The sequence below is a fragment of the Myotis myotis genome, unplaced genomic scaffold, assembly GCF_014108235.1.
Source record: "Myotis myotis isolate mMyoMyo1 unplaced genomic scaffold, mMyoMyo1.p scaffold_m19_p_11, whole genome shotgun sequence".
Taxonomy (NCBI): domain Eukaryota; kingdom Metazoa; phylum Chordata; class Mammalia; order Chiroptera; family Vespertilionidae; genus Myotis; species Myotis myotis.
This window is the reverse complement of record NW_023416315.1, coordinates 41,919,182-41,931,097: the sequence shown is the minus strand read 5'-3', so window position 1 is coordinate 41,931,097 and position 11,916 is coordinate 41,919,182. Positions and strand designations below refer to the sequence as shown.

Below are 11,916 nucleotides of genomic sequence, written 5' to 3'. Positions count from 1 at the left end.
AGTTCTTTTATACCCTTACAAAAGTTATGAATAACTAGAGTATATCTCATTCTGCTGGTACATAACTTTATCTTTCAGTAGCATATTTAATTAGTGGAAGACCATAACGAAATAATATTAGTTTATTTATATTTCTAATTTATGATTAAAAAATTGAGTTTACAGCAATACTTGGTACATTTATCTTGTCTATATATAACATATAAGATGCTTCTGCTTTTTTAACTGCAAAAATATTAATAACATTAAATCCTGACAAGTTAAAGGACTAAAAACGATGCCCTTTTATTGCAATATCCACATTGTCACTTTAGATAGAGGTATATTTTAGTCAAAATACATGCATGTACCCCTGCCTGCCTGCAGAGCTACCTATTGAGGAACAAATGAGTCTAAGTGGCTGTACTTTACCATTACATGCAATGTTAGTGACTGAAAAGTAATGTCAGTCTCAGAAAAGAGAGCAGTGAAACTGCCTGCTCATCTATTTAGTATGAATCCAGACTTTATAGTTCTTAACAAGTTACTCCATTAGTTTAAGAAGAAAGGATACCCCTTCCTTCCCAGCATCATCCCTTAATATGACCTGACCTCCAGTGATGGTATTGCTTTAAGATTGCCCTACTGCCAAACTGATATCCCTGAACAAAAAGTGTGCAGCTAGGGGACAGCTGTGACATCGCTGGACCTAGAGTTTAAGTCAGGACTTAAAAGTAATCTCTGCTGCTTAATTGCTGTGTAACGAAGCAGCAATTCCTCTTCTTATCTCTTGTTTCTGCACACCCAGTACTTGGAGTAATGCCTATTTACATAGAATTATAAGGGTCATGTGGGTAATAAATTGCCTGGCACTTAAGAGCTTCCTGGAAAACCTTTATTTAAACTCTATATAATTTTTTTTTGTTTATACTCTCAGATCTTGTATCTTTCATGTTTGGAGAATATACACTTACCCAAATCCCAAGCTCTACTTTCTTAGAGTGATTCTAAAACTTTATGCAAAATTAAAATGACCAGCAAATCCTCAATTTTTCTGAATAAATAATTTCGAACTTTTCATGTAAAAATGGAGACTTTTAATTTTTAGAACAAACTAGTGCTCTATAAACCATATTTGAGACAAATCATAGGTTTTCATCAGAATCCAGTTTTTGCACCCCTCAGATGTGTAAAATAAGCCAAAGTCTTAAACTGACCTGATCACAAATTCCTCTTAATCTGACCAATATCTATAATAATAAAGCATAATATGCAAATTGACCAAACGACCTAACAGCAGAATGACTGTCAGGACGACCACGCTATGACACCCGCTGGCGCCAGGCCAGCCAAAGCAGATGCGATGCAACTGGATGGGGGCCCGGCCATCACCCCATGATTGAGGGAGGCCCAGGCAACCGACCAGTGGGCTGCGGCAGGTGGGCGGGGCCTACCTCTTTGGGGAGATCAATTATGGGGCTCCCGGACTGTGAGAGGGCACAGGCCAGGCTGAGGGACAACCCCCCACCTCAGTGCACAAATTTCGTGGACCACGCCTCTAGTCTTAAATAAGTTCAACAAACATTTATTGAGAACCTGCCAGTTATGGAGGAGGTAGCCAAATCAACTTCAATAAAGAACATTAGCTCTCTTGATAATTTGGAGATAGAAACTCACCCTAAAATGAGTCATTAAATTACATGATAAATATAATTTCCTGCTGAAAATATGGGATGTCTACCATTATTTCTTTAGGAGCTCTGTGCCTCATTTGTCCAGTTAGCTTTGAGAAGAAAGAAAGCATGCTATATGATATAATGAATTTTGTGGACTTGTTGGCATTTCTTTTTAAAAATAACTAAATACTTTTTTAAAATTTAGATTAAAGCTGGCATACAATATTATACTAGTTGCAAGTGTATTGCATTTATATATGAAACATTTATATAACTTACAGAGTGATCCCCTGACAAGTATAGTACCTTCCAGAAACTACACACAATTATTTTAATATTATTGACTATATTCCTTATGCTGTACTTGACATCCCCATGACTGTTTTTATAATAGACAATTTGTACTTCTTAATCTCTTTACCTTTTTCACCCATTCCCTCAATCCCCTCCCATCTGGCAACCATCAGTTTGTTCTCTGTATCTTTGAGTTTGTTTCTGTTTTGCTTGTTCATTTATTTTATTTTTTAGAATCCACGTGTAATTGAAATCATATGCTATTTGTCTGACTTAATTCACTAAGCATAATGCCCTCTATGTCCATCCATGCTGTTGCAAATGGCAAGATTTCATTTTTTTATGACTGAGTAATATTCCATTGTATACACAGGGTAGATAAAAGTAGGTCTACAGTTGTTCATATGGAAAATAATACAGTAATTAATAAATAATACAACAATAAACTCTGTGTTTAGTGTACTCACAACTGTAAACCTACTTTGCCAACCCCTGTAAGTACTACAACTTTTTTATCCTTTGTCTATTTTTTTTCTTAAAATGAGTCATTGGATAACTTGGCTATGTGATCAGCTACTCGTAGAAGGACCCCTGTCACAATAGAAAATGTTAAATTTATTTCTATTCACTGTAATGTTTATAAAAGTTTAAAAATATAATTTATAATTTATTTCTTGATTATTTAGATCTGGTAAGATTAGTTATGCTGGATTTTATATCTTCTTTTTTATTTCAAACATAGGAATATCACATTAAAACATTTTAGGCTTACTGTACAAAGCCAACAATAACTAAGTATATAAAGTTTATTCCCTTAACACACACATAGAGCAACTGATTATTGTGTTTTGTTCCTAATAAGTTTTGTTTTAATATTTTTCTTTATATGTAAAGTCTAGGCCACATGAGCTTGTTAGATTCTGGTTATGTATAATCTTGTAAGGTTACTTTCTAAATCACTATTTTCATTCCAAATGATCAAATTCATTGTCATCACATTTATATTTTCTACTTAAACTTCTTCAGTCTTCTAAATTTATCATTGCTTCTCAATTTTGCTATCATTCACAAAATTACTGAGAATTATGAGCTTTTATATTAGGGTAATTTTTCTTAATGACCTCTTATGAATAGATATACTCACCCTAGATGTATTAGAGGTTCTCCTTCCCACGTGTGTCTTTTGTATATTTTTGGAGTTGGACTCCCTAAAGCACTGAGGCTGCAGAATTATTTTGCAGTTTGTAAATTTTGCATTAACCTGACTCACATACATCCCACTCTAAAGGCTCCCTTGCATCCCTCCATTGATTTTAGTAGATTAAGAGTAGGTAGATATTTTGCTAGAGCAGATGCTTATATTTTTCCTTAAACATATTTCTATGAAAAATCAAACCAAGAATGAAACGAATAGTATATTTCTGTTTTCATGCACATTCATATGTCTCTGCGCATACAGTGTTTATATATTTGTTTTTATTTTGTGAATAATGTCTCCTGTACATCACATTCTCTGTTGTCCAATGGCTACCAGATAATGTAAATTATTATTGACATCAGTACATCTGTTGGGCAAATAAGTGATGTAGATTACCTATATCATTACTTCTGATCACTGACATAAAGTGTATGATTGTAAAGAAATTTACCTATAAGGGAATTCAGGCTTACAGCGCAATTTTCTTTTTAATTTGCCATCATTTGTTACCCAGTTCTGGATATTGAATTTTGTATTTGAGTGATTTTTAAATTGTTTAGTCATATAATAAAGGCAGTGAATTTTATTATGTCCCAAGTGCTCATGACATATAAATCTGACAAGTTTAACTTAAATTATATTTAGCAATGTAACAATGGCATAAACTTTTAAACTATAAACTTTTATGTAGTCATAATACATGACTCTTACTCGCCTGGCTTCTTATTTTGATTAAGTAAGCTATTACTACTTTTAAAATTCTACTCTGAGAAATAGCGATAGACTGTTAATTGGTTTGACGTGTCTGGTGGGTTACATTTAAATCTTACAGTGTGGTGCTAGTCAGTCTAAAATTCTAAGATAGGATGTAGTGGTGACCTTTTAATGTCCCATAGACATAGTTTTACTTCATATCAAAAACAGTTTGTCAGATGTAGTTGCCAATCACATTGGAAATCAGGTAAGAATGTGAAAACCCAACCCATTCTTTGTCATTCGTGCAAGCACCTGAACTAGATTTTTCCTAGATGGTGAGTCTATAGTCAGTTTCATGCAAGACAGTTATTATATGGGACTGTTCTTAATATCTTATGAATAAGGGGCTTAATTTTAGCTTGGGATTTTTATTATTTGTGCAGAACAGGATTGTCTATAAATCCTGTCCCTGTATTCATTGGCATTTGATTAAGTAAAGTCTGTAACTCAGGGATTGTTCACTGAACGTGACAGATTAGAGGTAGGAAGCTCCCCTGATCACTTTGGATTTGGAAGCTGATATTCTACGGGAACGTCAATAGGTCGCGCAGAAGGCTAATTATGTTGCATTCACAGAGCTGCCTGTACAGGTTTCCTCCCTCACATGGCGGGCCGTTCTTGAGATGACTGTAAATGTGTGCTGTCAAGCTCTCAGTTTTTACAATATTCCAATGAATTCCAAATCGTTTTGCTTGAGTATTTTTTGTTTGTAAATGTATCTCTATGTAATTTTTGCATTTTAATAACATTAACAAGTTTCTTATGATGAAAAGTTAGTATCAGAAACTCATCTTAAACCATTGTTTTAAAAGAAAGCTCCTACTTATTAGGCCCAGAAAATAATTTGGAAAAGAAACTTATTCATAGCTTCCTTTATTAAATTCCTGTGTTCCTGCTTTTCCCCCCTGCAGTGGTTCTCAACCTTCCTAATGCCACGACCCTTTAATACAGTTCCTCATGTTGTGGTGACCCCCAACCATAAAATTATTTTCGTTGCTACTTCATAACTGTAATTTTGCTACTGTTATGAATCGTAATGTAAAGATCTGATATGCTATGTGTGTTTTCTGATGGTCGCGACCCACAGGTTGAGAACTGCTGCATAGCTAAGTAAATAAGATTTTATACTGTATTTGATTAAATACAGTATCATTTACATGATCTACCTCAGCAAACAAAGCTGTTTTTTAAAGAATAGCTTCTAATAAAATAGGAAGCCAAATCTTTTCTTCCTTTACCAGAATGGCGATAGCACAGCATAGTAGTTCAGGAAACAGAATTAGAGCCAGGTCACCAGGTTCAAACCTAACCTTTTTGTGACCTAGTTTTCTCTGTTAGGAAGTAATGGTATTAATAATTCCAACCTTTTAATGTACTTATGAGGATAAAATTATACACAAAAAAATATTTAGAACAGTGCCCAGCATTTGTTAAGTTTGATGTAAATTTGATATTGGGTATCATTTTAAAAAATTACATGTTGTATAGCTCATATATTTGTTATCTATATAATCTATATAATAAAAGCCTAAGTGACTGTTATGGTGGAATGACCAGAATGACTGGTTGCTATGCTGTGCACTGACCACCAGGGACAGACGCTCAATGCAGGAACTGCCCCCTGGTGGTCAGTGTGCTCCCACAAGGGGAGCTCTGCTCAGTCAGAAGCCAGGCTCATGGCTGGTGAGCACAGCAGCAGTGGCCGGAGCATCACCTGCCTCTGTGGCAGCGCTAAAGAGCAGCGAGCCAAGTGGTAAGGAGCTTGCCACTAAGGAGCAGTGAACTGAATGGTAAGGAGTGAGTAGGCGGGCGGTAAGGAGCGAGGGATCCCAGACTGTGAGAGGGATGTCTGACTGCTGACTTAGGCCCAGGTAATCAGGCCTAAGCCAGCAGTTGGACATCCTCCGAAGGGCCCCAGATGGCGCGAGGGTGCAGGCCAGGCTGAGGGACCCTCCCACCCCCCAGTGCACGAATTCTGTGCACTGGGCCTCTAGTCTATTATAATTATCAGAAATTTTCTATAATAGAACTTCCCATTACTTAAAAATATAATTAAGAACTTTTATATTTCCAAAATTTGAAAAATCACCAGGTAATCAAGTGAGAATACTACTTGCATTGTAAGCTAGTAGTTACTCCATCACCACATTCTTCACCTCATTTCTTAGAGGAAATATTTATTGTATATATCCTCCCATACTTAATATACATGCATTTGATAAATTTTTAAGTCTACTCTTATGAATATGAATAATGACTAATAGATTATTTAAATTATATATGCATTTCTATAACCTTATCATATAACACATGACATGTCTAGGAAATTAGATAGGGTTTGAGTACCTTAGGAAATAGATGTTGAACCTAAAAAACACATTCATTTTCCTGGATCATTTATATTTGGAAATAGTAATGAATTGTTCTCTTACTTGAAATGGCAATAACATAAAACCTGCATATATCCCTTGAGTTAGTTTTATCCTGACAAAACAAATATGAGGACAGTTTAATAATAAACCTTCATTAACTTTCTGTTTATAACTGAGGTTTTATTATATTTCTAATTAATTCATTTAATAGAAAATGGGCTCACAATTGCAAATACATGAGGGAAGGAAGTTAAATTATCTTGATGGTGTTTTAACAGATATTTTATTACCCAACATTTTTTAAGCTTCTAAATTATAGGAATTTTTAATAATTTGTTACTATAATAATTACATAAAAATATCAAGGTATTGAAGAATTCTAAAGTGCTTAGAAGACACTAGATCATTATTAAGTTATTCCAATTTTGTTCTGCATCTGTAGATTTTTCTGCTCCTTTGTCACCTGATAATAACCAGATGTCCCCATTTCTTAACAAGCTCAATAATAATAATAATAAAAAACTGGTGCAAGGATTCGTTTGTTTGAAAAATTGCTTTCTTTTCCATTTTTAGTGGATTAACCAGATAGACCTACAAAAAGGGTGGAGGGAAAAGTATAATGGAGATCATACTGCAGCCATGATAAAGACCACATTTAAATGGAGAAAATTGGGGATAATTTAACCAGAAATTAACCAATAAATTGAAGAAAACCAGTAAAGAATATCTCTAGAAATTATTTTTGTGAGAACAAATTTAAGTATATTTCACTGTTATTTTACAGAAAAAGTTATCAAAATCTTGACCAGTTTTCAGCTGAAGTTAGCCTTTCTCAGACTTCCCTGGACCCAGGTCAGTCACAAGACGATGGAAAACAAGACACGTTAAATTCAATCAGCGAAGGTAAGGAAAAAGTCTGTTTGAAAAGTACTTTTCCTGCACTATTGATACTGTGGTTGCAGAGGACTGCTAAAGAATAATTGTGATAATTCTGCAAAGTATGCTAAGAATTAAACTGCCATTATGATTAAAAATGGTCTGCTCTTGTTTGTTCCTCATGTGTTTGTGGCTAACCTTCAATCTTAGATTCTCTTTAGTTTTTACCTTTATTTCCTCATTTCCTGTGTCTTTTCTACCCACTCCAATTTGGCTTTTTTGTCTCTACTACTTACTGAAATGATTTTATCAAGGTAATTAACCACTGCCATATTGCTAAAGTCAGTTCTCTGCCTTTATCCTATTAAACTCAGCAGCTTTTGCTATACCCAACCATTTCTTCATTTTTTAGTCACTTTTGGTACCTTGTTTATAAGTATTCTGAAAAAACGTGGGGAATAGACATAAAGGAGTTTTGTTTTTTCCCATTACCCCTTTCAGCTGTGCTCAACCAACCACTCTTCCCATTGGATTGCATCTTCCTCAACTATATCTTGGTCAAATTCCACAACTTTTCAGGTCACTTTCAATGATCGCATTTGTTTCTAAGACTTAAGCTATTCCTTTTAAAAGTTCAATAGCTTAGTTGGTTCAAAGCTCTTTTTTCCTCCCCTCAGCACAGGCTACAGTTGTGAATACAATTCTTTGGATTGGACAAGTGGTACTAGTATGAGAGTGCTCACATCTTTTATCTCTCCTTCCCAGTTCTACATGTGCTGGTGTGTGTGAGAGCTAGGGAGTTTTTTACTGAAGGGGAACCTGCATTCCTTTAGACCTCCAGTTTCTTTAGTTTTCTTTCTCCATTGCAATAAATGGCACCCCCATAAGCATTATTCTAGATTCTACTCTTCCTGATGACATCAGTAGGTCAGTTTATTAGCAAGTCCTGGTAGCTCCCCATATAGCACATGCTATATAGACTGACCCATCATCTCCTCCCTTACTGCAATCCTAGCCTGTGCTGCTTGGAGCAAGCCTCTTGGATGGACTGCTGCCACAGCTTTTTCAATGTGTTTGGTCTCCCATTCTTGCCTCCTCATAATCCATTCTCCATACAGTAATCAGTGATCTTCGAAAACATATCCCCACTTAAAGTCATCCTGTGGCTCTCAAAGACAATCAGAGTAAAATTCAAACTGCACATCATGGCATCGTTATTGTTGATAGGATGAGAAGTTGTCATTTTTTTCAAGAAATATTTATTAAGCGCCTCATATGGACAGATATTATGCTAGTAACTTATTAGTAGCTACCACATTTCATCAAATCTAAGATGCTTTGAGTTTTAAGATATACCATTATTGCCCAGTTGGGTGGAGTTGGTTGTCGTCCCATACACCAAAAGGTTGCAGGTTTGATTTAGGTCTGGGCATATACCTAGGTTGCGGTCGAGTTACATATGGGAGGCAACTGATCTATGTTTCTCTCACACATTGATGTTTCTTCTCTCTCCCTCCCTCCCTCTCTCTTTAAAATCAATTACAAATAAAAATACAAATATATATATATTTGTAATAAATAATCCATCCTTGGGTAAGGATTATGATAAATCATAATTTTTTGTATAACCATGGAAGAAAAATGCTAACAATTCACTATAACATTTCAACATCTTAGCATTTAAAAAAAATATTTTTTATTGATTTTATTTTTTTAGAGAGATAGGGAGAGGGATAGAGAGATAGAAACATTGATGAGAGAAACATCATTGATCAGCTGCCTCCTGCATGCTTCCTACTGGGATCGAGCCAGCAACCGGGGCATATACCCTGATTGGGAATTGAACCTGTGGCCTCTTGGTTCATGGGTTGACACTCAACCACTGAGCCACACCACCAGGCAAGCAGTGATTCTTAAATGTATTGTTTGTTATCATAATGCGTGGCACATAGAGTACATCCAGTGACTTCTAACTTAACATTTGTAGCAGTACCATTTGAAGACTTGTAGAATCCAGACTCCACTATCAGTACATTTAAAACAGAACTGGTCTTTTTGCAATGCTATAAAACAAAACATCAGTTTTCTGCTTTTAATGACTAATTTGTTTCTGCTAGGACCTACCAACCTCTGTCATCTGAGGCAAAAAGTTTTGTTAACCTTCAACTGTTGCCATATCAATATTGTATAAAGTATGAAGTTTTTAATATTTTTAGGTCCTTATTGGACCTAAAGGACAATTCTTCAAGGACAATTAACTATTTGTTATTTTATCCTAATTTCCAGGTAAAGAAGACACTCCCTCCTTACTTGGTCTCTGTGGGTCTCTAACATCAGTGGCAAGTTACAAATCTCTAACTAGCCTCAAATCCAATGACTGTCTTGCAAGTCCTACAGCAGAGATGACAAGTCCAGGCCTAACTCCATCCTGAAAAATTTAATGTAAAAGCCACAAGATTTTATGTTGCAGAAGTTCTAGTACATAAGTTTGACTGCTGGGAAAACCTTTGGAATTTTATATTGTTCTGGTACATATGTGGAGTCCTGTTGCTTCGAGTTCAATCTACTCCATGTAAACTGAATGGAAAAAAAAAGATCTTGCCATTGTTTTCATTAAAAAATTCTTATATTTGTCACTGAGAAAGTTTAAAATGAATAGGCCTAACATTTTTTTCAAAGATCCTCGAAATTAATAATCATTTGCAAATTGTACATACTTATTCAGTCGATTTTCATATATTTAAATGTATCATAATTGCCAGAGACCGAGTTCAAGGTTTTATTCCAGAGACTTAGGCAAGTATTTTCTTTCCTTTTTAATGCAATGATTCAAATTTCTAAAAATGACTTAATTTCACTTTTCATTAATTTCTTCCTATGTTCTCATGTTAAAAGCCTTGTTTTTAATATGAGGAGAATGTTTTCAGCTGCAGTTTGACAGTGGCTTATTCAGTTTTTCTTTAACAGTCATCATTCGATATCAACTTAGCATTCCACTTAACATTTTATATATTTTGTAGGAATGTGCCTTTAGGCAGTTACTAAATTAGTTAGGGTCATAGGGAAAGTATTTTACAGTATTTTAGACCATTTAGGTAAAATGAATAAAATTTCTTATCTTTGTTTCTCCAAAATTTTCTTAAAAGGTCATCAATTAAAAAAACCTGACCAAATATGCATCCAAAATTAAACATTAAAAAAGTGTAGAGCAGATGTTGAAAAAAATATTTGATCAGGGAAGATTTCAAGTTCAATCAAGTATCTGAGAGGCTTTTAAATTAGTATCAGTAAGTGATCACCATACTTAATGTCCGGCATACAGTGCTGTTTTCTATCCCTTATGGGCTGCAGTGAAGTCTCATGTATGTTTTATAGTTTCTATTATTAATCACGCCACAATCTCATTTTAAAGTCAATATTAAAAATCCCTGCACTTCTACAGGTTAAAAAAAAAGTTTTCTTTTTAAAAACATCTCTGAACTGTATTTTAATTTTTTTTGCAATTTTTGGAACTATACATTTTTGTCCCTAAAAACTTCACCATATTGGAAAAGAAAATGTATTAAATGTATTTTCTACAGTAATATGAGGAAAACATGATCAGTTGTGCCAAAGAAGTTTTATACATTGTTTACATGAAGAAGCTACAATACTTACTGGGGACTTATGTGATATTTTTGTTTACTAATAAAACGTTACATTCAAACTTAGTAGCTTTGCCATAGAGGAAGAATGTTCCTCCTAAAGCAATTTATTTTTGTTGAGAGGAGGCAAGAAGTGCTGAACTTATCACAGTCATTCTTCGTGTTAGGAATGTAGGAGTGTGGTGGTTCTCTGCAATCTTTAGAGCTTTACTCTCATAATTTGGAATTTAAGATAATAAATAGGAACGAGGCTAGTCTTCTATGTAAGATAGTTCAAACAATATCATTTCAGGGACAAAGGACGCCTGGAAAGCCCTTAAAATAAGTTATCTTAGATGTACCAGGACTACTCAGAGCTTTATTCTTTTAGCTTAAGGCTTTTTAGTACTTGTAAAAATGCAAACATTCTTGAGAAATGGTACCTTTAATCTCTGAATTCTGAATACCTGATTGTGAGTGAGGTATCCAAAGCAATTTTTACTCAGTATGGGGGATGGAAGTTATAAAAGGAGGGCAGTGGAAATCTTGGGAGGAGGAAGTGAGAAATGGTTATGGAGGGGAACGTCAAAACTTTTAGGCTGGCCTTAAGCACTATTGCTGCTTTCTAAAACTTTCAGAATGTTTTAATGCTTTATCATTCACGGTCCACTCTCAACTTGACATTTTCCTTCAATAACTTTAAAAAATCATTGTTACATTTTTTCCATACATTTTTATAATACAGAAAGTTAACTCAAGATTCCATAATTAATACAATTTTTCAGATTTGTCTAATGTGTACTGTAACTTGTGCATCTTAACACAGTGCATCTTAAGTGCAGATTTAAACATGACACCTGAGGACCATGACTTCCTCCTTTCTTGGAGCTCTTGGTATAAAATTCATCTGCTAATGTGAATTCAGGTTTCTACTCAGTTCATCTCATACTAATTAGAGAGATAGTTAATGTGTGCATGAGGAAACAACTTATGTCTCAATCTTTAGTTTCATTTGGTAGTGTTTATTGTTCATACACCCTCCCCAAAATAGAATGCTGAATTACATGCTAATATTTCCATGTGTATTTTGTTGCCTTGATGTATTACACTTGTTGCATGTATATTAAACATTTTGTACCATG

General features: G+C 34.7%; 1 protein-coding gene across 3 annotated transcripts in view; it reads left to right on the top strand.

Annotated features, from left to right (window-relative positions):
• The window catches only part of RUNDC3B (RUN domain containing 3B), a 109,245-nt gene extending 97,329 nt beyond the window's left edge, over positions 1 to 11,916 (top strand). For all 3 annotated transcript variants that reach the window (XM_036328287.1, XM_036328286.1, XM_036328288.1), the window contains 2 exons: positions 7,060 to 7,178; positions 9,438 to 11,916. In XM_036328287.1, coding sequence (XP_036184180.1) covers positions 7,060 to 7,178; positions 9,438 to 9,583 — 265 coding nt within the window. In that variant the 3' untranslated portion in view covers positions 9,584 to 11,916. The remainder of the gene's footprint in view (positions 1 to 7,059; positions 7,179 to 9,437) is intronic.